Source organism: Kogia breviceps, chromosome 9, assembly GCF_026419965.1.
Source record: "Kogia breviceps isolate mKogBre1 chromosome 9, mKogBre1 haplotype 1, whole genome shotgun sequence".
Lineage (NCBI taxonomy): Eukaryota > Metazoa > Chordata > Mammalia > Artiodactyla > Physeteridae > Kogia > Kogia breviceps.
Window position 1 is genome coordinate 78,573,254 of NC_081318.1, and position 27,308 is coordinate 78,600,561.

A 27,308-nucleotide genomic window follows, 5' to 3' on the forward strand; every position below is an offset into this window, starting at 1 on the left:
TGCAGTACACTAGACACTGAGAGGTAAGTAAACCACTGTCCCTTTTCTTTTAAACCTTAGAGTACAGTGAGGGTAATAGAGACATAAACAGATAATCACAATATAATGTGATTGAGGTCAGACTTAGAACTCTGTGCATTCAGTGAAGCTCAAAAATTGAGTCCTACAGGGGTAGGAGGACTACACCAAGGACAGGAAAGGAGGATAGGCATTTCAGGCAGCATTGTGACAGAGTATATTTTGTTTACAGAACAGTGAAATCTTGTTGTCAGTGGAACTCGAGGGGTAGTGGGGAGCAATGTTATTCCATAAATTCTGGTAAATTGGAAGATAAGCAGTATTATTTTCATGTTAAGGAGTTTCAACTCTGTTGTGTAGACAATGAGAAGTTATAAATGTTTTTAGGAAGAGAAGTGACTTGATAGGTATTTAGCGATTAATTATTTCAAGGATACATCTGGATTGAGAAATATGTGTGACTGGGAGACCTGTTAGGTAGTTCCCTAAAGAAAGTAGGAATGAAGAGATACATATAAGTTCAAGAGATATTTCTAAGATAGAATGTATATGTCAATTTCTAAAAGGTCCTTAATTTATTACCATTCTTTTATTAATTGCCCAGTGTAGACAAGTGCTGTCTAATATAGAATTTTCTGCAATGATGGGAATGTTCTGTATCTGTTCTCTACAGCATAGTAGGCATGTTGACATGTTAGTGTTGACATATGACTAGTATGACTAAGGAACTGAATTTTTGTTGTACTTTAATTAATTGTAATTTAAATAGCCTCGTGTGGCTAGTGGCTACATTATAAATATAGACTATCAAAACATTCATTTACTTAACACATCTATTGGTAACTAACCCTGTGCATGGCATTGCTAAGCAGTAGTCTTATAGAAGTTTTTTTTAAAAAAAGACATCATACTAGTACTTACTGAGTTTATAACCTAGTGCATTATATATGCATTAAACAAGAAAGCACACAGAGTAACATATAACTGGAAGGTGTGATAACTGCTATAGTGGAAAAATCACAGGGTCAATTAGGAAGAATACGTGGGCTTTAGATTGTATATGGAAGGTCTCTCTGAGAAAGTAACTTTTGAATCAGATGATAAAAATGATTAAGAAATTGCAGGGCAAAGGTGACAGGGATGGGGAAGGATATTCCAGGCAGACGGAAAAGCACATGTGAAATCTCAGAGGTGGGAAAAAGCACTTAAGGAATAAAAAGAGGTTTACTGTGACTGGAGCAAAACAAACAAATGGAAAATTAGCAGGATAGTGATTGTTTCCTTTTAAAACAGGCACTAAAGTTCAACAGAAGTCTTATCTCTCCTGTTCATAATTAGGACTGATTGATAACTGCAGGTATTGATTCCACAATGTACATAAAAGGCTGCAACAACTTCCTGTCCTATTAGATCCTCCATGCATTTTAATTCTCCCTCACTCCTATTCCAAAGACCTTGATACTACCCCTGTAGACAAGACTCCTATACTCTTAGTAACTGTGCTTTCCAGAAGATAAGGCAGAAATTAGGAAAATGCACAAAGAGATACATTCTGATATTTAAGAAACACCAGAAAAAGTTTATGGGCATAGATTTTATATTTGAACATACTGAACTTGAAAGTTCAGAACTTATGCTGTCATAATAACCAGTTAAAAATATAAACCTGAGACTCAATAGGGTCTAGACTCAGGAATGTAGAAATCACCAGTGTATTGGTAGTTTGTGAAGTCATGGAAATGTCTGAAATTGCCCAGGAAGATTTGTAGTACAAGATCAAACAGCAAGGACAGAATCCTGAGGGACAATGACATTTAAGAAAAAGTAGAGGGAAATGTCCACAAAGGCAATTGAGAAGAAATAGTTTGATAGCAGGTAGAGAACTGGATGAGAGTACTGTCACAAGTCAGGGATAAAAACGGTTTCAAGAAGAAGGCAGTTATCAGTAATGTCACACACCATAAGGAAGTCAGGTAAGATTATGAATAAAAGTCACATATTGGTTTTGGCAGTAAGGATATAATCAATAACTTTTGCCCAAATGATATGAATGTTAACTTGAAGTCAAATCTAGACTTACATCTCTGCTTTACTTTTTTTAAAAAAAATCTTTATTAGAGTATAATTGCTTTACAATGGTGTGTTAGTTTCTGCTTTATAACAAAGTGAATCAGCTATACATATACATATATCCCCATATCTCCTCCCTCTTGCGTCTCCCTCCCTCCCACCCTCCCTATCCCACCCCTCTAGGTGGTCACAAAGCACTGAGCTGATCTCCCTGTGCTATGCGGCTGCTTCCCACTAGCTATCTATTTTACATTTGGTAGTATATATAAGTCCATGCCACTCTCTCACTTCGTCCCAGCTTACCCTTCCCCCTCCCCGTGTCCTCAGGTCCATTCTCTAGTAGGTCTGCGTCTTTATTCCCATCCTGCCTCTAGGCTCTTCATAACCATTTTTGTTTTTCAGATTCCATATATATGTGGCTAGCATACAGTATTTGTTTTCTCTTTCTGACTTACTTCACTCTGTATGACAGACTCTAGGTCCATCCACCTCACTACAAATAACTCAATTTTGTTCCATTTTATGGCTGAGTAATATTCCATTGTATATATATTCCACATCTTCATTATTCATTCATCTGTCGATGGACACTTAGGTTGCTTCCATGTCCTGGCTATCGTAAATAGAGCTGCAGTGAACACTGTGGTACATGACTAGGATTAATCTCCAAAATTTACAAGCAGCTCATGCAGCTCAATATCAAAAAAACAAACAACCCAATCGAAAAATGGGCAGAAGTCCTAAATAGACATTTCTCCAAAGAAGATATACAGGTTGCCAACAAACACATGAAAGAAGGCTCAACATCACTAATCATTAGTGAAATGCAAATCAAAACTACAATAAGGTATCACCTCACACCGGTCAAAAAGGCCATCATCAAAAAGTCTACAAACAATAAATGCTGGAGAGGGTGTGGAGAAGGGGGGAACCCTCTTGCACTGTTGGTGGGAATGTAAATTGATACAGCCACTATGGAGAACAGTGTGGAGGTTCCTCAAAAAACTAAAAATACAACTACCATACACCCAGCAATCCCACTACTGGGCATATACCCTGAGAAAACCATAATTCAAAAAGAGACATGTACCTGCTTTACTTTTTTCTAGCTCGGTTTCTTAACTTAGAAAATGAGGATACCCATCTCTTCTGTGATTATTTTACCAGGCAAATGAAAGGCTTAAATGAGATCATATGAATTTGGATGTTGACAGATACAGAGGAAAGTACTGGAAAACAATGGCTGCTTAGATAGATTTCTGTTTTCAAGCAGTTAACCATATAAGAGATAGACATGTGAATAATGTGAGTACATGATCATACCACCCTAAGTTACATGTCAAAAATCATGTACACACATATACACGGCATACGTACACACTTTTGGAGTCAGCTCAATTAACTGCTTCGGAGTGAAAGAGTGGTAGTATGTGTATATTTTGGGAGCTGGGGGGTGGTGAGAGGCAGGTTAGTTACCAAAGTTTACTGAGAAGAGATGGTATTTCATTAGTTTTAAAGGTTAAAATTATTATTATTACTTTGCCCTCATTTTTAGCAATAATTGTAATTTGAGGATAGAACTTATTTCTGGATAGAGTCAGAAGAATTTGGAGACATCGCTGGTGAAAATTATGTGAACAATTTGAACAATGCAAATTTTGGATAAGAGATAAGAACAGAGAGATTCAGTAGATAGTAAAGAAACTGACCTAGAAGATAATTGACGGCCTCAGGATAGTAAGTACCTTCATCCAAAGAATCTCTTTCAAACTCAGTGTGTTTATCATTACAAATGGGAGAACACATTTACTAATGAATTATTTTTCAGTAGTGTCACTACTTTCCCGTCAGACAACTTCTTCAGTTTTCTCAGTTTTAAAATAAGGTGCTTAGCCTAGAATGCTTTCTAAAGTCTTGGCCAGGCTCTATAATTCTTTGATTTGAACAGTCAATAATTTCAAGCACTAAATGGTGCACCTTACACCCTGGACTGCTCTCAGAGATGGTAAATTAAATAGGTCTTTGTGGAGAGGTAATAAATGCTGACTGAAAGGGTAGGTGAAACAGCATGAAATAAACCCTCTGAAAAGATTTGTGTCTATTTACTTTGCAAGTTAGTCCTTTCTGATACTATTATTTATGATTGTGTGATGTTTATTACCGTGTGTGTGTGTGTGTGTGTGTGTGTGTGTCTGTATGTGTCTGTGTGTGTGTCTGTGTGTATTTCCTTTCAAAATGCACCCGGTAAGTTAATGTATATAAATATCAGTCACTTCAGTGGGGCTTGCTTGCAACTTTCTGCCTCACCTTTGTTTTGCATTATTTTTGGATCCTATTCATTTTGGAAGCACTGTCCATTAGCTTACTTATGCCTGCCCACTCCGGATTACAGCTGCAAGTTATGCCAGTTCTCTTTTTGTTCTGCAGTATTTCCTTTTGTCCATGCCAGGAATTCAGTGTGTTTGGACCTTTCACATACCTTGCCTGGGGGTCTAATTAATAGCCCTTTGCTTTGATTCTACTTGCACTGTCTATTTTGATATATGATCCTATTTGGACAATTACTGCCTTTGAAGATTTGTGTTTTTAGGCTGATGACACTGTCTGTATTTATTGATTTCCCCCAGTTGTGGTTTTTTTGCTTACTTTCAGCTTGTTGCTTACAACCTAAGTGAGAGATTTAGAGCCCACGAGTTACAGATGTGCTTTTGCTTCACTTCCATCTGTTTTCCTGTCAGAAATTCCTAGGCAAGGATTAATACTGTTGGCCGTAGCTTTTAAAACTTTTTTTTAAAATTTAATGAACTCTGATCCTACCTGAAAAAGACCGCTGAATATGCCTAGATTTGCCTAAATTTAATCTGTTAAATTTTAGACACTGAATTCTTTAGCACAGTGTATTACCCAAGTCCTGCATTTCTAATAATCTTTACAAGTTTTTGAAGTAGTTAGAAAAACATGTTCTCCATTTCGATTCTCCAGTGGCAAATCAAAAACAGTCATGTCTAAACACTAGAGTTCTTTTTAAGAAAAAAAATTTTTTTTGCCTTGAAAGTCTATTCAGAAGCTATCCCTTAAAAACCACTGTGTGCAATACCTGCCATACAAGTTTTTTGTTTGTTTTTTCTTCTCCCATTTGAGATGTTTGAGTTTGCCTAGTTTTGTTTCTTCTACTGCTAAGGTATTTCAAGATTATTAATAGATAAGTAGAACACTCATTATTATTTTCCTTTTATGTTTTTATTTTTCGTGATCATAACTTTTTTTGCATCTCAATGAAAGAATTAAATGAAGTATGGTTATGACGTATTGCTGAAGAAGATTCGTAGGCTGAAAAAGAAAGTATGACATAGTTCTCTCATTTGATTCAGTGGGTTTAAGTTCACTATCTTTCTTTCATGAGTTCATTTAATGTATTAAAATATCCTCACTTAAGCTCTTCCTTTCAGTATAACAGTGTATTTTAATATATATATATATGAGTTTTATTTTAATATATATACATGTCCTTCTAATGAGCCTCCTGCGAATCATATTTGACTATATATTCGACTATATATTTGACTTTTTGTTTCTACCACATGATGATAATAGTTTCAAGCTTCTAAATGGGCCATCCTGCATTTGGATTATCCTTATCATTATTATTGACATATACAGCCCATATAGACCATCTGTATTAAGTTTACAGTTTCTAAATTCTGTCCCTAGGAATAACTCAGTGAAAATTGAGGCAGCCCAGAGAGAAGTACATTGAACAATTTCTCTGAAATGTCAGTTGCTGTGATCTTACTTCAGAATTTCCTGGTGCAAATGGGTCTTTAGGTGATTTGAATATATATCTCAACACAAGATTATTTAAAACCTTCAAGGTATAGCAGTTATTCTAAATAACAAATCAGATAAAGAGTACGAATGATGTATTGAAATACAACAGACATTAAATCAAAGACAGAAAAGTATTTAATTGCCCTAATCTTTTTTTAATTTGTAAAAAAGATCAGTAGAAAGAAAGCCTGTATGTTTGTCTCATGTGATAGCTTCAGTTATGGAAAAACAAATGTTTTGTATTGTGGTATTTGGATCACACTTCACAAGAAAGTGGGTAGTGTTAGTTCAAGATAAAATCTTTGAGATTAAATGTTATTGATGGGTAGAATGTGGGAGAGGGGTGCACAAACATGCATAGATTATGGTTTCTAAAGTGATTCAGGGAATTCCCTTCTCTTGTCTGCACAAAGATTCAGAAGAGCTCCATTAGGCAAAATAACTAAATTTTAAACAAAAGAGAATTTGTAACCTCTGATTTCACCATCAAATCTTTTTTCTTTTTATAAGTGCTTAAGGTGTACTTATTTATTTGAAAAGCCTGGTGTCCTTCAACTTAAACTAATTAATATGGCTACAAATCTCTGAACGCACATCTCTATTTTAATAGAATATACCGTGTTCACAAATGTCTTAGAGGTTTCATTGATTTATAAAATGTTCATGATTTAAGAGCATAGGCGCTAAATGTCAATTATTACACTTTCCAAGAGCTTCTGTTTCTCAATATAAAGGTGAAAATGACAATATTTATAAAGTGCTGAGAGATCCTTGGAGAGGATGGTATATAGAGATAAAATCACATTTAACAGATGAACCCAGCATAGTGACCCGAAGGTCAAAAGATACACTCCATAAAAGTTCACTTGTGACAGCTTGTAGCTACTCTACATGTCTGTGTAAGATTTATAAGGACTTGAGTTTGCTATGGCAGTAGAAGGAAAATGGAATCACCATTAACCTGCCTCCTGCTGATCGCCTCATTAGGAGATAGGATTAGAAGATCATAGTATTTCATAATATGCAGCCATCACCCAATCCAGTGATTCAGAGTTAACTATATTTTAAAGCTGCACAAAGATTGTAACTTGTGTTTTGTTTTTCATTTTTAAAATTTTCTGTTTTCATTAATCACTTAAAAATTAAGAAATATTGCAAACATAAAAAGCTATAAAGAATGGGAAAACAGGAACCCTCTGCACTCACCACCCAGATTGCACACATGTGGTCGGGCTTGTTTACATTTAATTTCTTTGCTACTGTCATCTGCATCTTTGTGTAGAGGATGGCAAGGCTTTTGGCAATCTGACCACAAAGAAGCTGTAATAAATAGAGTAGAGACACACAGAAGTGACCAGTGGCTAAAAGCTGCTGATTTTGACATCTCAATAATAAATCTATAGTGTGAGTGAGACAGTTGTGTTCTTTCGAATTTCACAAAAATAAGCAAGGAGGTGAGAGTTTAGTACAAAAGTGGTTACTTCCCTTTCAGCCCTCTTCTGGGCTTAAAGTTCTCAGGGGAGATTTTGTGGATTTGCAAACAAATCCAGGGACTGAGAGCTGGTCCACAAAGTCAGTCAACTGACACTTCCCTGAAGGAGAAATACAACTCCTTGTGAATTGAACTTTGCCATCCCAGGTCATGCTTCTGGATGTCTGTAAGAGTTACTATCCAGTCATTAAATGCTTATAATCCATTCCTGAGAGCTATTATCCCAGAAACTATACTTGTTTTCCCGTTGACAGCAGGTGGCTTTCATCTTTGACCTGGATTTTTGTGCTTGTTTTTATCTTTTTATTCCTTGAGAGGCCACGCACAGCAGCTAGATGGGTAGGTGAGAGCATTTAAAGATTCTTTTGTTCAAAGGATTGCAATTTCCATTTGTTAGGTTGAAAAAAATATGCAGGTACAGTATAAACCTCTTTTCAGCACATTTGGAGCTAATAGAATAGAGTTTTTTCATGGTTTGCCTTAAATATGGTGATAATTGCAAATAGAAAGAGGGACGGTGTTTGAAAATGAGCCATTTCTTGTCACTTTTATCTAATAATGTGTTGAAAAGAGAATGTGATTGCTCGTTTTTATGATGAAGTAGTAATATGTACAATCGTTAAAGGGATGTTATGGAGCAAATATTTGATATTATCTGTTTATTCACTTAGCAAAATAATTTGAATAACTTCTCTGTGCTAGGGGTAAAGCAGTAAACCAAACATGGTCCCTGGTATTATATTCATGATAGTTGATATATTTCTTTATGCATATTGAATCAACATTATTTTTTAGCATTTATTACTGACTCAAAATATACAAATATAAGCAATGAAAATTTTATAAATATTATAAATATTTAAGAAGATGCCTTAAAATAAACTTTAGAGTTCTACTTAGTACAACAAGGGCTCTGCTGAAATAAAAACATATAGAGGCTAGGTATGATAATTTTAAAAGATAAATCAAGGGTCAAGAGAAAGATGAGGAGATAACTTATCTTGTATTTTTAAATTTATTTAAAAATCTCTTTCTTTCTGAATAATGCCAGATAACACATTTTGTCACTGGGATCTTTCTGTACATTAACATAGAATTCATTATTACATTAGGAGGAAGCATCCGTATTAACATCTGGATTTGTATTTATTAACTGATCTGAGGATATTAGCAGTAGAAATAAAAGTCATGTCTAAAAAAGTCTGCCTTTGCATTTGCAGACAAGGGAAATCATTTAATAGCTAGCTGAAATATTATTTTTATTATTGAGCAATGATAAATAATACAGGTGCCATATACAAAATATAAATTTAAGAGCAGTTACAGACATGTTTGTTTCTAAAGGGTTATTATATAAAATATATATTCATTTTCTTCACTTCTTTGCTAATTACTAAATCTTTTAGTAATTCTTCATTGTGTACTAAATTACATGCATACACTTTGGCCTGGTATCAAACCCTTCCTTGATCTTACCCCAGTTTACTTTTGTAACATTTTCCTCTATCTCAATTTATCCCAGTCTTCGTCTATACCAAATTTGTCCTGGTTCTCCATACATGTTCTGAATTGTTTCACCAGTTGTTCTTTCCCCTGTCTTTCCAGCATCTAGAATGTTTTCTGAACCAATTTCTGCATGTGTGAATCCACCTGTAATTTTAGACAGTATTAAACCTTGTAGGTCTGTCCTCATTTTCCCAACAAAGAAATTTCAGAGAAGACTCAGTTTATTGGGCATTTATCTATACTTTTATCTATATTTTTCTAAAGACTTTTGTCAATTTTATTTTGCATTTTTAGCTATTCATTAATTATTAAATATGATCTTAATAAATACCTGACAAGCAGGATGTTAGTGGCATATCTGAAGTAGATGCTGCATAAAAGGAATAAGAGAATGCATTTTCTGCTAAGAATTAAAAACTATTAGAAAACCAACTAGATGTTACTTTGCTTTCTACTGTCACCATGCGTTAGCAATTCTAAACAGTATCAGTGACAGAGTACTACTGCCAGAAAAGTATTTTGTTTATCCAAGTTCTAAACAATTGCTCTGGTTACCATTGTGTTTCTATTATGAATATTTATGTGTACATGTATATGTATAGTCAGTCTTCAACACACATGAACTCAGCTACACATGTTTCAAGGGTAAGTTCACATTGAGTTGGAGTTACTTAAAACTTGCAACATGGAGACATAGTGCAAATTATGAGGTGTGATTATTTTGTTCATTAAGTGCAAATGTGAGTTCCTGCTAATTATTCAATTTGAATGTATTTAAAATTTTAAATTATTCTTCTTTTTAAATTGTTTGTTATAAGCCTAAAGAACAACTCAAGCAAATAATTATTACTCATTTATACAGCTCTATTACTTAAAATACTTCTGTTGTTTAGCAGAGAGGGATGTTAAACACCGTTCACTCTGGGTGTCACGGTACACCCTTGGTATGAGGTGTTAACGCTATAAAGACAGCTATGGTCTCCATTCTCAATGACCTTGCTTGCCCTCCCTTCCCTCTCCTCCTCCCCATTTCTTTCTTTAAGAAGAGCCACTATTTATCTGACTTTGAATTCTCCTGTCTGGAGTGGTCATGTAGATACTTTAATTTAATTTTCAGAGATAAAAGAATCACAAGGAAGCTAGTCCCTAGATATTCAGACCTGAAATTTGACAGCAAACTGTTTATTAACTTTATGGAACACAGACTGCATGAAAGACAAAACTTTTTATAATTTAGATTTAAATGGAAATATATTAATGGAAATAGGGGCTTCATAAGTAATTTTTGAAAGTCAAAATTAAGTACTTAATGTATTTATACCATGAAACATCCTTATTTATTTATCATAAGCATAGCAGATCTAGTTGAGTCAAACAAAATCATATTAATTTAGTGTTCACAGGGACATATTAAATTAAAAATAAGAAAAATATCTCTTTATAGTGAATTATTGAACAGCATAACCCTGTTTATTCTACCTAATTGGTATAAATGCTTATGTTTTGCTAAATGTCTAAAGAATATATTTTTTTCATTTTTTAATTGAGGTATAATGGGCATACAACATTGGTTACAGGTGTACACCATAATGATTTTATATTTGTATATATTGCAAAAGGGTCACCACAATAAGTCTAGTTAATGTCCATTACCATACATGGCTGAAAATTTATTTTTTTACTCTCTTAGCAACTTTCAAATATGCAATACAATATTATTTACTGTAGTCACCATGCTGTATGTTACATCTCCATGACTTATTTATTTTATGTATTTGTTTTTGAATTTTGTTTTATTTTTTATACAGCAGGTTCTTATTAGTCATCCATTTTATATACATCAGTGTATACATGTCAATCCCAATCTCCCGATTCATCTCACCACCACCCCCTGCCGCTTTCCCCCCTTGGTGTCCATATGTTTGTTTCTCTACATCTGTGTCTCTATTTCTGCCCTGCAAACTGGTTCCTCTGTACCATATGTCTAGGTTCCACATATATGCATCAATATATGATATTTGTTTTTCTCTTTCTGACTTACTTCACTCTGTATGACAGTCTCTAGATCCATCCACGTCCCTAAAAATGACCCAATTTCATTCCTTTTTATGGCTGAGTAATATTCCATTATATATACATACCACATCTTCTTTATCCAGTCGTCTGTCGATGGACATTTAGGTTGCTTCCATGACCTAGCTATTGTAAATAGTGCTGCAATGAACATTGGGGTGCATGTGCATGACTTATTTATTTTATAACTGGAAGTTTGTACCTTTTGACCCCCTTCCCCCACTTCATTCACCTCCCACTAAAGAACATGTTTAATGAAATATTTCAGAATAAAATATGTGGAAAAACATCAATTAGTATTTAAAACAAGATTACTTTTATATGTATGCTATTATGTGTATATTTATGTTACCTTGTGTTTAATTAGTAGGGTACTAAAATTGGAAAAGACTGTTTTTAGGTCTCTACCAAGGCATATTTCTAAAGTATTCAAATAATTCATCTAAATCATATGCATAATGTACAAATCAGTGGTAACATTTTTTTAACACAAGTTGCCTGGCCTTTGCTAAGCACTTGACAGAAATTTTCCATTTAATAATCAAAATAGCCATATTTCAAGGCATTAATCATATTTTGTCAAAGAGAAAACAGAGACTTGAATTAAATAATCCTTTGTAAGTCATAGAGCAAAATTTGGCAGAAATGGGAGTCGATTCCAAGCCTGCGTTATTTACTGTTGGCTTGCACACATCTGCTCATTCAGCAGAGCTATGGTGTTTACATTGCACATTTAACTGTGAGAAAAGAATTTAATTTTGAAGGACAAAACTGCGTTTTCCCTCCTTCGAAAATTCAAGGACTTAAATATGCAAGCTCTCTGTCTTTGTAAAAGCAATGACATTAATAAGACACTGCCTATGATAACCACCAGTTTTAGTTGGTGATAGAATCATGTTGGTAAATCTGTATCTTTATTTTGTTTTCTTTTTTTTTTTCCCCCAGAATGATGTAGGAGGACAACGCAGCCTGATAAACAAATGGACCACTTTTCTCAAGGCTAGACTGATTTGCTCAATTCCTGGAAGTGATGGGGCAGATACTCATTTTGATGAGCTTCGTAAGTCACGTTTCTATTTTCTTAAAAAAGTCTAATTAAGTAATTCAGCATTTAATTTATTTTAGCCCCAAATGCCTGATTATAAAGCCCAGGACAGCTTGCAGGAGTGGTGCTTACTATGTTCCCACACGTAAAGAACTTGGAGGTGCTCTAGGTCTGGGTGTTCATCGTAATGAAAAAGTTCCCCTTTTGTGAGTGTCCTCAAAGTTACGAGGGAAACAAAACTGCAGCAAGAGACAGAAAGATACTAGCTCTGGGACTACAAAGCCCATCCATTCTTCATGTGGTCTTTTATTTGGAAGGAGCACTGGCTATAGGTAGCAAGAACTTGGGTTCCTTATTCTGTAGATGCCCTCTGTTGGAGAGCCCTGGAGATCTGGTGAACTCTGTCACTCTGACTTGTTAATAAAAAGGGTACTCTGAGAAGCGTTAGATTCTTCTCTTTTGTTTCCCCTTTTTACTCCTCTAAATGCTAATTCTAGAAGGAATTTTTCAGCTGTAAATAAAGTTAGTATCATTAGCTTTTACTTTTTGAACTTTTCTTTTGGTTTTGCCATGCAGTGTAAAAATGATATCATTGAATGATTTGTGTCAGTATTGTATTTACAGTATTAAATTATATATGAAGTATTCATGGATGATTTCTCATGCTGTATATAAGTATGCTCACCTCTTAAATGGTGTTTTAAAGAATATTATTTACATATACTTTAGTATCAGTGTTGCACAAGTAATTACACAATACCACACAAGGAATGAACTAGTCTAGCTATTTTCATATTATTACCAAATAGGTAATTGAATTACTAACAAGTTGACACAATTACAGGACAACACTTTTTTAACACTGGAGGGTAAGAATAACCTGTTTTTAGTTTCTGTTCTATATGAAATCACATACTCCTAATTGGAAACAGTCATGGAGATTATCAAGTGAACCATCCCATTTATAGGTGATTGAAGTAAACATGTTCAAGGGTGAATGTTCAATTCAGTGTCACACAGCTAGTGAGAACTTGTCTTTTCCCCTTAATTTCTTATGTCATAGTGTAATGACTTTCACTGTTATCTTAATTTTATATACTGTTTAGAGTCTCAGGAATATTTCATTATTAAAGAAAAAGCAAACGGGATACTGAAAAATACAAATGTAGAATCATTATTTTTTTCCCATTAATAGAAGACATTTACTTACTCCCCACAAGAGATGAAAGAAATCCTGTAGTATATGGAGTCTTTACCACAACCAGGTAAGTTAAAAAAAAAATGCCTGTAATCCTTCTAGAGAATTGTTGTATATCTATGTAAGAAAATACTTACATGTTCTTTTTGTCCCTTCCTTTTGTGTGAAAAAACACACATTTAAAAAAATTTACTTTTTCATTTATTGTTTCCTAGAAATCTTTTAATATTAGTACATAAAAATGCCTCTGTTCTCTTTATACCAGCAAAGTATCCCCTATATGGATGAACACAATTTATTTAACTAGTCTTCTGTACCTAGGCATTTGCATTGTTTCCAGTCCTTTGCTAGTACACATAATTCTTCAATGACTAAACTTGTACATACGCTCTTCCCTGTAGGAGCAAGTATATCTGTGAGCTAAATTCCTAGACTACAATTACTGGATACAAGGGCACAAACATATGTTAATCATAATAAATAGGTTGAGCTGCATGACAGAGAAGTAATACCAACAAAATACATGTCTTAGTCATTGTCTAGGCTGTAATCATGAGATGACACTCTTGACTTTTAAAATGTGTTCACATGCTCTTATTTACACTTCCCTATTACTCTGCAAAGATGAGCGTGTGACTGTTATTATCACCATATCATCACTGCTCTACTAACTTAGGCAAAGGAAGTTTGTATAACATGTACTTGTCCAAAGAAGAGTAGCCAATTAGTAGTAATCCTGGGACTAGGACTAAAAGTATCTTCCTAATTTCTACGCCTGTATTCTTGTCTTCTTTCTGCATAATACTGTCCTGTACTTGTCACTGAGGCTCTGTGACTTCCTTAAAAGTTGTCCTAGCAGCCATGAAGCTTTCTCAAAGAATATTTGGACCCCCACTTAATCTTATTTAATATTAATTTTATTTAATTCATTAACTTACATTTGACTCTGTTCCAAGTGCACTTTTATTCTTGTTACCTACTGCTGCCTGTGTTACATTCTTTGAAATACTTTTCACTTTTTCCATAGCGCTGCTATGGGTCGTTATCAATGTATAGTGCTATCAGTATTGGAGGATTTGGCAGTATTGGCATTTAGTATTAGACAAATGGTCTTACCGCCTCCTTTCGAATAAATTATTAAAATATTTTGTGGGAAAATTATAATTTATTTTCTGAGATATTGCTGTCATTTAGTTCACAATACCTAATGGATAAAGTCAAATGTACTATTGGTTCAGAATGTATCAAAACCAAAATACTATTTGGTTAATTATAAACTTAGAGTGGAAATATTTAAATATGAGACTAGAGAAGATATCCTAAGAAGCTGCTATTTTGAACTCCATGTTTCTGCTACTTTATATCTGAACTAAAAAGGTGCAGGAAGAGCACGTGCCTGTAGTTACTCAAGTCAAGTATCTCAGCCCTGGTTCTCTTGGCATCGTTCCATTCACAGAATTTTCTTTAAAGTCACTGTGTGTTTCACACACAAGACATAGATGTGTGCCAGAGAAATGTAGCCCCAAGATAGTTCTCTTTTTCTCTTATCGAGTTTTTGCCCACCCAGAGTGTGAAGTTACAAGTCAGCTCTTTGTTCTTGGTGTACTTTGTTATTTTATTTTTAATGCTGCCCTGAAGACTGAGGTAATGTCAGGATGCAAGTCACATCCTTGGTCCTGTGAGAAGATGTAATTAATCTGCAATAACACCATGATGTGTCGTTCCTTTAAAGTATCAGAGGCAGGTCATATGATTTTTATGGGGCCATCATTTCCCTTCTTAGCAGCTAGTTTTCTCCCAGCTGCCTATTTACCATCAGCTCCTGATGCTTTACATTAATGTCATTCCAAGAATGATTAATGATTGAGTTACTCATGTTAGTGAATCCTAAACTCATTTGTGTAGTGCTAAGTCTCTTAGAGTGTAAAGTGTGATCTTGTTTTTAAGAACAGGAATCACTGAAAATTTTAGATTCAGAGAAAATGCCTTTTAATTTCTGGAAATAAAACCAAGATGAAATATCTGATGCTGCTGCTAACAGTTTTCATCATTAGTTTGCAAAAATTTGTTGAATTCCTATGGAGCTTTGCTTCTCCTTAATTAGATGTGCCCCCTTCCTGTGTAATCATGATTAATTTTAAGCATCAGATAAGTTAAATACATAAACTCAGAAATTCAAAAAGGAGCAAAATGATTATTTTGGTGTTTTTAAAATTAATAAAAATTATATGAGGAAATCATTAATAGCTAGTATTTATGGACATTCACTCACTTTAAGAAAACAGATAAATATGTATTATTTACATATCTAAATATTCCTTTTTTTAAAAAAGTAGGTAATGTAACTTCTGATTTTGTAAGTTCTTTAGAAGGCATTATGCTATAATAACTTCAAATAAAATTCAAGAGCATGTGAATAAATATAATACTCTTTCCTGCATATTCCTGTCTATCCTCCAATTTTTCCAGGTAATTCATATTTGTCCATCAGATGTCAATTTAAATGCTACCTACTCCCTGAAAACTTACCAGACAGCCTTGTATTGGGTACCCATCTGTGTGCTTGCTTAGTTTACTATAATTACCTGTAATATAAGTGTTATCAAAACTTATTCAGGATTACTTGGCTGTAAGCTCCTTGAGGACATATACACATTTTGTCTGCTGCACCTGTCAGACAGAATGTCCCAAATAAATGTGTCCACAGCATCTGGTTATAGCATGTGCTCAGTGAATGTCCACTGAATGGACCAGTGGATGACTGAATCATGTTGCTTTCTTTCAGCTCCATCTTCAAAGGGTCTGCTGTGTGTGTGTATAGCATGGCCGACATCAGAGCAGTTTTTAATGGTCCATATGCACATAAGGAAAGTGCAGATCATCGTTGGGTGCAGTATGATGGAAGAATTCCTTATCCCCGACCTGGTACAGTATGTATCCATACTTAATAATCAAAGTATTTTAAGTCCATATTCTCTTCCTAATCCTATTATAATAAACTATGCTATTCACCACAGCAACATGCACTGTGGTTTTAAAATAACTTTATTTACAGTGATGTGTTAGTATATCTGACCTTCACTGGAACTTAACATTTTTCATTTGAGTACGAATTTTAAATACTACTACAGGAAACAATGGACTATATGGTAAGGAGCAGACTACTCTGAGAATATAGTGTTTATCCTCAACATGTCTATAGAATCATCAAAATGATTTAGTATCTAGAATGACAAATATTCCAAGTTAGAAGGAAATGCTAATAAGTATTTATTCATCACATACAGCTCTGCATGTAGTTAAGAGTCTTCTAGTCCCCACTTCTACCTTAAAAAGACTACATCAGTTATAATCGTTCATTTAAATGATCTGTTCTCTTGTTCTGCATTTATCTTTTCTTTATTATGTTGCACCTTGGAATTATATGCATATTTTAGATGTGGAAAAGACATAGAAAGCTCTGAGTCCAAAATTGTATTCAAATAGTATAAATCATGTTTAGAGCAGAAATGAAACAGGTAAGAAATGTGTTTCAGAGTTTCTGCATCTGTTTTGAAAAAACTTTGCAATTTAAAATCTGTATGTGCATTATAAATGGAAGGCTTTTGTTTTGTTGTTGTGATTAAAACAGTTTGTTATTTAAATATTTTAGAATGAGTTAATTGGTCTAATATAAAGGTAAAATGCCTCTTTTAAAAAATTAGGATTCATTATGAATATTTCTACCAAGAGCTCAAAATAGTCATCAAAATCCCAGAAATATCACTGATGTAACCCATCTAATTCTACTGAGTTTTATCTTATGTTTGTTCTTGAAGAGAAAACAGCTGGTAGCCAGGCTTTCTGAATTATCTTTTCATCTTCCTGTTATGTAACCTAATTAAATTTGGGAACCACACTTCACAACCATGTCTATTTTCCCTTTCGTAATTCCTCAATATGTTTCAGGGATGTTTCTGAACTGATTATAGGATAATCTCAACTTTGGTGGAAAAAACTTTCTGCAAGAAATATTATGATTTTCAATATTCACTTTTTAATTTTCTTTGAACATCAAAGCTGTACTTGCTTGTTTTGTTATTTTTTTAAACAGTAACATAGGGTGTAGGTACTCTTCTAAAGGCTTTATAAATCTTAAGGTAATATTTATAATGACTCTATAAAACAAATGCTATTATTATTAATGCCATTTTACAGATGAGCTATCTCAGGCACAGGTAAGTGCAGTAACTTGCCCATGGTCACAAAGCTAGTGAGTGATGCAGCTGAGTTTTAAACCCAGATACCTTGTTGGTAGAGTCCAAGTTCTGAGTCCTTGTACCTTTGACACTACATTAAAAACTTTTATGTTAAATTATATCTATTTTTCCCTTCCATGGAAGATCTTTTACTGAATATACATAGTATAAATAATGCTTATATATGTGAAGGTTGTTTGAGTTTTGTTTGTTTGTTTGTTTTTTGTTTGAGGAGGATTGTAAAACTTCAGAGGGCTCTCTAGCTGGGGAAATTTTACCGTACTAGGATTCTGGGGTTAAGTGTCAGAGACTGTCATACTCTGCATTGTTTCTACATACGCCTATTCTAAAAAATAAAGACTGTGACCATTCAGGCCATTAAAAACAAATCTTTAATTATCTGTATGTTACAGGAGAAAGAATTTGGGACTGAAATCAACCATATTCATTACAGAAAATTATTTCCCTACCTATATACAGCAGTTGATTCTTATAATACTAGGAAGTTGATTATCAAAATGACCACCTGCCGATACATCCAGATCACATCTGACAGTGTAGACTGGAGATGCTGCAGAGGTGGCTGCTGTCACCACTTCGCTGCTCCTCCCTGAGAGACCTGTGAATGTCACGGGAGCCTAAAGTCAACTCCCACCTTACATGACTCTGCTCAGAAGCACACGGGCACTTCTCTGATATGTGACCCCCGAATAGTAAAACATACATGTCAGTGAGGAGGGTTTTCATCAGTAAGGAAAGAAGCACCTCCTTATGTTAAACAGAGCAGCCTTTGCTGTTGGAGTACTCGAAATACAAAGTGTTTACACTGTAGATATTTTCTTGAAGAGTTCAGAATAATCTAGGGAATAAGTTGTATCCAAACTACCAAAAATACTTTTCTTTTTAATAATTTAGATAAAAAGAAAAATATCATCAGGCATAAGGAAGTGCTGTTTAACAAATTTACTCTTTTATCCTTCTAAACATCACTATTTTCCTATGCTTTTGTAAATGTGTAAACACATTCGCATCTAAAGCTAAGCTTTGAGAATTATGCCTCGTAACTAATCTTTAATCCATAGCCCATACTCGGGCCACTGTTGGTAACTGAGACAGAAAGACAAAGTCTCCCTTAGGAAGACTCTGTTAGAACACTCTCTTTGATCAGGTACATTATGTTCTTTTATAGAATTTAGGGAAAGAAAAATATATCCTAGTTACTGTCAGGGATTATTTATCTTGCTTTACAGTTTCAGTTAAAAGCGGCATTCTTTCTTGTTCTGAACTGAACTCAGATTGTGTCTACACTGGTTTTAGATGGGGAGCAACCAGATAAGCCAGTTAAAAAAATTTATTTATGTAAAATAATATTACTGAGATATTTAAATTTTTAAAAAATTTTCCATCTTTTTCCAATTGATTCTCTGTAAGAATAGTGATAACCACTCCCCCTGAAAGGTTTGCAAGAGTATCGAGAAAGCTACCGTAACTAAAGGGTATCAGTTATTTCGAAGTAACTAGCTACTTGTGTACTCTCTATGAAATCTCTGTAACCACATTTGAAAATGTCTAAAATCGTATGTAAATGTGTAACCTTTGGCTTCCTTAATTCTTTATTTATGTTTTCAGTGATATCTTACCTTTTAGTTGCATACAATGCTTAGTCAGATTTTCCACATTATATTTTATATTTGGCGGGTTGGTGCTGAAGTTAGGAATATCATCTATCTGATATGAAAATCTGCTACACAAATAAGCTTTTCATAAACTAAGGTTACCATTTAAATAACTCTATCATTTAATCAGTGAAATTATATTTCACAGTATATCAAGTAATGACTCTTGTTAAGTTTGAGAATCTAAGAACCAGAATGGATGAGAGACACAGCATAATTCACTCTCATTTTACAGAGGAGGAAACTTATGCCCAGAATAATAATTTTCTCAATATCATATCACCAAACATGGCAGAGTGAACAGGGATGTTGAAGTTTTCTGACCAGTCTTTTTTCCTTTATTCTTTGATATTCTCTAATACTCACCTATCCCATAAATTCACCTGATTAATATGCTGCTGAATGCTCTACCTAAAATTAACTGCATTTATTTTTACATATTCTCCTGACACACTTGCTCACTTGCTTTTTTTTTTTAAGGTAGCCTAATTGTAGTAATTTTTGTTTAAGTGAAGCTATGAGTCTTATTTTCTACAAACCTCCAGCTCAGAAATTTTAGTCAAAAACCATTATTTAACCCATCTTATGATCCAGACACAGTAATAAGGACTCGTGTTATCCATACATTCTTACAGACAACTTAATGGTGTAGATATTATTATCCCAATTTTATGGATAAGAAAAAGCCCAATGAACCTAAATGTCCATCGACAGATGAATAGATATAGAAGATATGGGATTTATATTATATGTATAGTGGAATACTACTCAGCCATAAAAAATGAAATAATGCCATTTGCAGCAACATGGATGGACCTAGAGATTATAATCCTAAATGAAGTCAGACAGAGAAAGACAAATAACATATGATAACACTTGCATGTGGAATCTAAAAAAATGATACAAATGAACTTATTTACAAAACAGAAATAGACTCACAGACATAGAAAACAAATTTATAGTTACCAAAAGGGAAAGCGGGGGAGGGATAAATTAGGAGTTTGGATTAACAGATACACACTACTATATATAAAATAGATAAACAATAAGGTACTACTGTATAGCATAGGGAACTATATTCAATATCTTGTAATAACCTATAATGGATTCTGAAAAAAGAATATATATATATATATGAATATAAATGAATCTCTTTGCTGTACACCAGAAACAAACACAACATTGTAAATTAACTCTTCTTCAATTTAAAAAAAATAAATAGAAAAAGCCAGTGAGGTTAAGCACATGCTCATGGTCTCACAGTTTTTAAAGTGGTGAGACTAGGATTAAATTTAGAGCCATGTAACTCCAAATCAAATGCCATTAACCCCCATGCCATTCTGCCTTCAAAGTGATAAAATCAAACAACCAAACAGAACCTTACATTGTTTCTCCAGAGATCAGTCTGTTCTCTACAAAAATAATAGTGAAGTGTTGAAGCCTTATTGCACTTGTCATTTATTTTATTGTAATTCAGGGGAACACATCTTACTTTAATCAAAGCATTGCTGAATAATTTGCTTTCTATGAAATGTCAGGATCTTTAATCTAAAAGCCACTTTCCACTTATGTTAAAAATTTTAAATAATTTTAAAAACCACCGTTGCACTTACATTTTCTCATCCATATTGCTATTGAGGTTGAATTCTAAGTTGTTCTCCCAGCAGTGCCTTCTGTTGACATTATCACTCTGGTAAATAAACATTAGAACTTTCTGTGTGCTATAGCTACTTAATTTTTTTAGTTTGACAGACTTCTGTACTTCCTGTGATAAAAAGTTAAACCTAAACTCCTAGCCTTACAATGATATCACTACTCTACAATGTTAATAAGCCTGGAAATTCAAGAATGCACAAGATTCGCTTACAGAATTCCTTCACTTCAAGTGACTGTTCTGCCCTCTGGTGTCCAAACAGAGTCTCTGAACAAATTATATTTCGTTCAGATGGGCCTTACTGAACTGCTGGGTCTTGGTAATAAGTTCCAAGTGAAATGCAGTATGGAAGAATCTACCGTACAATGAGTGATAACAGGTCAGATATAGAAACCAAACTGGGATCAGGCAAAAAAATCTAGGGAAGATTTGTAAAGGCAGAAGGTTTTATTTTTGACATTTGATTTATTATTAAAAATTTACTCTGTAGTTTCATTCTGTGTTGATAAGGAGTTTTTATGATTTATGCATAAATGTAAATATTAATACATGTTTACTTGAAAGTGAGCTTCAGTTTTTAAACTATTCTCTTATCAGAAAGGTGAGAAGCAAGGACTTTTGGAAAGAAATTTATTGTGGTAAGGACACTTATCATGAGATCTACCCTCTTACCAGATTTCTAAGTGTACAGTACTGTATTATTATCTGCAGGCTGTAATGTTGTATAGCAGCTCTCTAGAACTTACCCAGTGTAACTGCAATTTTATACCCACTGATTGATGACTTCCCATTTTCCACCCCCCCCCCCCGAGCCCCTGGCAACCACAGTTCTATTCTCTGCTTCTATGAGTTTGACTATGTTTTATATATACATATAAGTGGAATTAAGCAGTTTTTGTCCTTCATGGCTGACTTATTTTACTTAGCGTATTGTCCTCTGGGTTTAACTATGTTGTCACAAGTGGTAGGGTTTCCTTTCTTTCAAGACTGAATAATATTCCACTATATGTATAGACACTTTTTTTTCCTTTAATTTATTTATTTAATTTATTTATTTTTGGCTGTGCTGGGTCCCCATTGCTGCACGCAGGCTCTCTCCAGCTGTGGAGAGCAGGGCTACTCCCCACTGCGGTGCATAGGCTTCTCATTGCAGTGGCTTTTGCTGCAGAGCACAGGCTCCAGGAGCGCAGGCCTCAGCGGTTGTGGCACATGGCCTCAGCAGCCGTGGCGCACGGGCCTAGTTGCTCCGCAGCATGTGGGATCCTCCCGGACCAGGGCTCGAACCCATGTCCCCTGCACTGGCAGGCAGACCCTCAACCACTGCGCCATCTGGGAAACCCTATATAGAGACACTTTTTAAAATCCATTCATCAGTCAGTGAACATTTAGGTTGTTTCCACATATGGGATGAAGGGTTGTCAAAAAATTAAAAAGTAGAACTACCATATGATCCAGCAATCCTACTTCTGGATATCTGTCCAAATGGATTGAAACTGGGATCTTGAAGAGAGAGTAGCACTCCCATGTTCATTTGCAGCACTATTCACAATAGCCAAAATGTGCAGTTTTTGAAGTTAAAACATTAAAGAAATGTATGTTTCACTGCTCCTGAATCATTTTCCCATAGTTTTTAAACAATTTCTAAACCTCTCATTTTATAAAAATAACAATTCATTTTTAAATTCCATTTCCTCCCAAATAGTTACTGCTTTTACTGTTAAGTGTTTCACCTTTACTTTTTTTTTTTTTTTTTTTTTTTTTGCCATATGCGGGCCTCTCCCTGCTGTGGCCTCTTCCGTTGCGGAGCACAGGCTCCGGACACACTGGTTCAGCGGCCATGGCTCACGGGCCCAGCCGCTCCGCGGGATGTGGACCTTCCCGGACCGGGGCACAAACCCGTGTTCCCTGCATCGGCAGGCGGGCTCTCAACCACTGCGCTGCAAGGGAAGCCCTCACCTTTACTTTTAAAGATCAAAACTTACTCATGAATTTCCCAACTAAGGCTTCATTTTTTTGGTAGGGAGCAAAAAGAGGTAGTTATAGGTACTTTTTAATTTCATACCTTGTTTTTCTATGTATATACTGGTGAATGATAAATACGTTAAAATTCCTATTAATAGCTTAAACAACAGCAAAACGCATTCTTTTTGTGTGTACAGGTATTAGAAAGAGGTGATGCAAACGGTGACTCTTAGAATACCTGTGAATTCCTTGGTTCAAACATTTGAAGCAAAGCCATAGTTCAAGGAACACCACGATATGATGAAAAGCATCCTTGACTGTATACTAAAGACGTGATCTCTTACCCCAGCTCTGCCTCTTACACTGTCTGACACTGGACACATTGAATACATATGCTCATTTTCAGCTAGAACTTCCTAATTGCTTTTGTCGTTGTTGCTTTTCTTTTGTTTCCTGTTAAGTCACATAAACTACCAAAACCACTAATCTAGCCTCCTTCTTCATGTTTATTGACCTTCTATGGTGTATACCTGAGTATAGATAATATGCTCTTGTCCTTTTAGTGAGAAAAAGAGAAAAATACTGAAATGTCCTGTAAAAACTAAGAGTCGTTTAATCTCAAGTAATCCCTGAAAAAACATTTCCCCTCTCCAATTCTATTTTAGGAATTCAGATCTTTAGAAAAAATTAAAATCCTTTTTCTGAAGTCACATTCATATATTAATCAGATCCTTGATTTAACTGACCCACTACAAAGACAATGTTAAGTGATTTTTCAGCTACCATTATATGTAAAGCAATGAAATCTCGACCTTTCTATAACATTTCAAGTCTTCGTCTAAACAAGAAGCCCCACCATGTACAATTCCTCACATGGGTTTTTCTCTAGAGTAAATGAAAAATAAAGGTAAATAGATTCCCCTCTTTGCAAGAGAGGCTTTACTGTCCCTTCTCTGCTCTGAGATAAAGTCTCCCAAACTGTGATGTGGATGAGGTTATGTCTAACAGTCCTTATTTATTTCCCACCAAATTATTAAACTTTCTAACACGTAAAAGGCAGTGAAAAAAAATCACAAAATTCTTTTCCATGGCCACTGGAAACTTCATCCTACTAAAAATTCTGTCATGGACCAGCTGCTGGTCCTGGCATATCCACCTGTTCAAGAAAAGCGTTTTTTCTTCCAACATATCTAAGCATCACAGCCTTCATTGAGATTGACTTATGATTTTGCTTCAAAAAAAGAGCAAATCCTGGAGATATTGTATCATATCATAGGATAATAATACATAATGACAATAACTCAATTATTATAGCAGACTGGATATATGCAATGGTACTTCACTTCGAACTAGAATGACTGCTGAGAAATTCCAACTTCTACCTTGGCCCAGGTCTTCAACAGCAGGGGTTTGAAATAAAACATGAAACTCATGAGTTCCAAAACTCTTTGGACACCCTGTTTCCTCTTCCTTATCTACCTAAAATATTTGGCTTGAGCAATGACATATTCATGTAACACACTGTTTTTATAGAGCTGATGATTCTTAGAATTGTATGTCTTCATGAATCCCCTAAATTAGATCTGAGTTGTAACCTAGACTGGCCCCATTAAGTAAGGATTTTCTTGATTGTATTTCTAGAAAAAAAGATGTTTTAAGATTGATTCAAAGATAAGGGTACAGAAAGAAAGAGAGTCCAAAAGTCATATCCTAAACTTGCTTTTGATTTGTATAGTGTTAGACTGTGAGAGATCCAAATGGGATGGAAAAAAATAACGGAAGAATTCCCTCACAGTGTCACACTGTCTTCTCATTTATGCATCTGAAGAATATGTCTAAAATTTCATTGCTGTTTCTTTTGTTTCAACTAAAGTTCCTAATTGATTTAAAGTATATGGAAATCTTTGGGAAAATCTCATTTTACGTATTACTAGCTCATAGATGCCTCTCTATCATATTAAATTCACGGGGGTTTTTTTCCCCCAACATTTGTTCACTGCATGGCTTTCCACTTATTGGATAGGATATCTTTAATTCTAACCCTTCTAGGTTTTTGATTCTCGAAAGAAGAAGCAGAGGCAGGTCTAGAATCTGGGCCTCCTGACTCCAAGTTCCTAAGGGTGTATGACAAAACATCTCTACCATTTTCCTTTAACTGTATCTAGGCTGTGTTTCTCTGAAATGGTGAAAGGCAGCTGATTCAAATAACAAATCAATCTCTTCAACTGGCTTTCAGCTTTCTTTTCCGTACGGCCAACATTCGCTTTTAAAATGAGGTTCTCCAAATCCCAGGCTACTTACTCCATTCAATCATGTTTTCATTTTTCTGGTATAGAAATTCTTCTAAAAAAAAGAGAACCTTCAAAAAAAGATAGATTTACCTGTGTATTTATCTCTCTGGCCCTTCTATCTCAGATTGAATATAGCATCTTTCTTTGCCCATATATGTTATAAACTGACTCTTAGAGGAATAGTAGGGGGATAGGATGGCACCTATTAAATTTGCATGTTTTACTTTATAAATAAAAATGAGACTTCTTTACACATTTAACTTATTTTTCCCATTTTGCTAAAAATGAAAGCCCGGTTCAGTTGTTCCTCATGCCATGTCTTCACTCGCACTCATCATCCCTCTGCTTTGTTTAAAAGGAAACTGCAACCTGTAGAGAATAGCCCCAAGCAGCAGTGGGAGAAAACTTGTAACAGCTGTCTGGGGCCTTGCCAAGGGGCAAAGTTCTCTCATTGGATAAAACCCGTTTTTCTCCTCATATCCATTGCTTCCCACTGCACGACTGAAGGCCCTCTGCAAACACGCAGACGTGCCAAGCATAACACGATCACACCTAGTCAGGGTGGCAGCCAGCCCTGGGAGATAGGCATGCAACCAGGGCTTATTGCCACTGGGTTTACCCTTTCATCTCAGAGCTGCCTAGGCAGGTTCTTTTCTCCTCTGCTCTTGTGCTGGTATTATTTCCAGCAAGATATGGACATTTTAGAGCTTTGGTAATAGCTCGCTCTTTTTTTTTCCCCTTTATATTTTAAAATGTCTTAGAGTTTTTTGAAACAGTAGTTCCCTGGTTTATTTCTTACAGTCACAGGAGCTAAAGTGATGGAAGTCAGACAAATGTTAGAAAGCTGGAAGCAGAAATAAATTGCCCTCTACAGTACATTCAGATGGACTGAGTCAGCAGGTAGAACTTAAAGTACATACATACAGAGACAAATTCGTTAGATTTTTAATACCTGTGATGTATAGCTGCAATAGGAAAGTTTTCTAGGATTTGTGGAAGGAAAATAATTGAATATGGTTATTTAGGTGTAGCATTTCCCCACGCTTTGTCTTTTTCCTTTATGGAATTTTTCTCTCCTACTTTCCATTTACCTGCATAAGATACTTGGCATCCCAAGTTATTTTTAGATCTGTGTGAGATGCAGCTATGATATCAAAGGAAAAATTCCACTGGTTTTTAATATTTAGTTCAAACTGTACTATCTTAAACCTCAGGGAGTATCTCTACCAAATCACTTTCATTTGTGAAAGTAGAGTGGAGACGCAGACCAGAGAGATCACACACAGCAACCTAGAGGATAAAGATCTTATCCAAACACTGGCAGCATGCCATGAGGAAAAGCTGCTATATGAAAAAAAATACATTTTCAAAGATTATTTTATAATAGTCAATAGAAGCCAGGTTTCCCTTCTCTTCTTTTTTTGTTAGATTTTATTACACTTAAACTTCTTTGTCAGAGGTGAACAATGAGGAAAATTATCATGTTTGTTTCTTTGATGAATGTTCCTAGCTTCATTCACCTATCCTTTCTCACATTAAAATTTCTTATGGTTTGAAAATTTGATATAAAAAACTGACTTGAATAGCATGATGTTATTTCCTTTGAAATACTGGCTACTGCATGATTATAGCTACAAAGTCAAAAGAGATGTTTTTCTTAAGTTGGAGGGCTGTTTCAAAAATGTAATGCAGGCAGAAATCTTGCATTTGCTTTGATTTTAATAATAGACCTACCAGATAGTACCACAGGCATTATAAGCTATAAGCCCACTATGAATGGCCTTTGACTGAGTCTTAAACATGCAGCCTGTAATTGGGCAAGAGCTTTGTATCATTTGAGCTCCGTATCCATTTTGAGTTACAGCTTAATCTACTTAATATAGGGTTCCTTGCATTATTGAGTTGACAGATTTCACTTGGCTGAAAGCAAAGTGCTAGAAACAATGAAGATACAGACTTAGATCTTTAGACCAACATCCAGCTAGGAATATGATCAGTAAGTACCAAATGAATAACATTCTAGGACATTTCTAACCTTTTTGGTGCAGGCCTGGGACAAGTCAATAAAACTGATCAAGAAAAGATCAGTTTCTTTTCACATGCAAGATTCTTATGAAAGATAAATATATTCTCAAGCTATTTATAGAAAATTGACAGATTTTTTTAAAAAGTACAACTTCTTTGCTATTTCTTGTAATTTAGTGAGCTATTATGATTTTATTGCTGTAAATTTGAGGTCAGGGTCATTTATTGTGAC

General features: G+C 34.8%; 1 protein-coding gene and 1 long non-coding RNA gene across 4 annotated transcripts in view; one reads left to right on the forward strand and one right to left on the reverse strand.

The window, feature by feature from the left end:
• The window catches only part of SEMA3D (semaphorin 3D), a 214,227-nt gene that overhangs the window by 154,552 nt on the left and 32,367 nt on the right, over nucleotides 1-27,308 (forward strand). For all 3 annotated transcript variants that reach the window (XM_059073860.2, XM_059073858.2, XM_059073859.2), the window contains 3 exons: nucleotides 11,933-12,047; nucleotides 13,228-13,297; nucleotides 16,016-16,160. In XM_059073860.2, the coding sequence (XP_058929843.1) occupies nucleotides 11,933-12,047; nucleotides 13,228-13,297; nucleotides 16,016-16,160 (330 nt within the window). The remainder of the gene's footprint in view (nucleotides 1-11,932; nucleotides 12,048-13,227; nucleotides 13,298-16,015; nucleotides 16,161-27,308) is intronic.
• Nucleotides 1-27,308, reverse strand: part of LOC136794864 (uncharacterized) — a 177,790-nt gene that overhangs the window by 28,499 nt on the left and 121,983 nt on the right. The gene's annotated exons all lie outside the window — the stretch shown is intronic.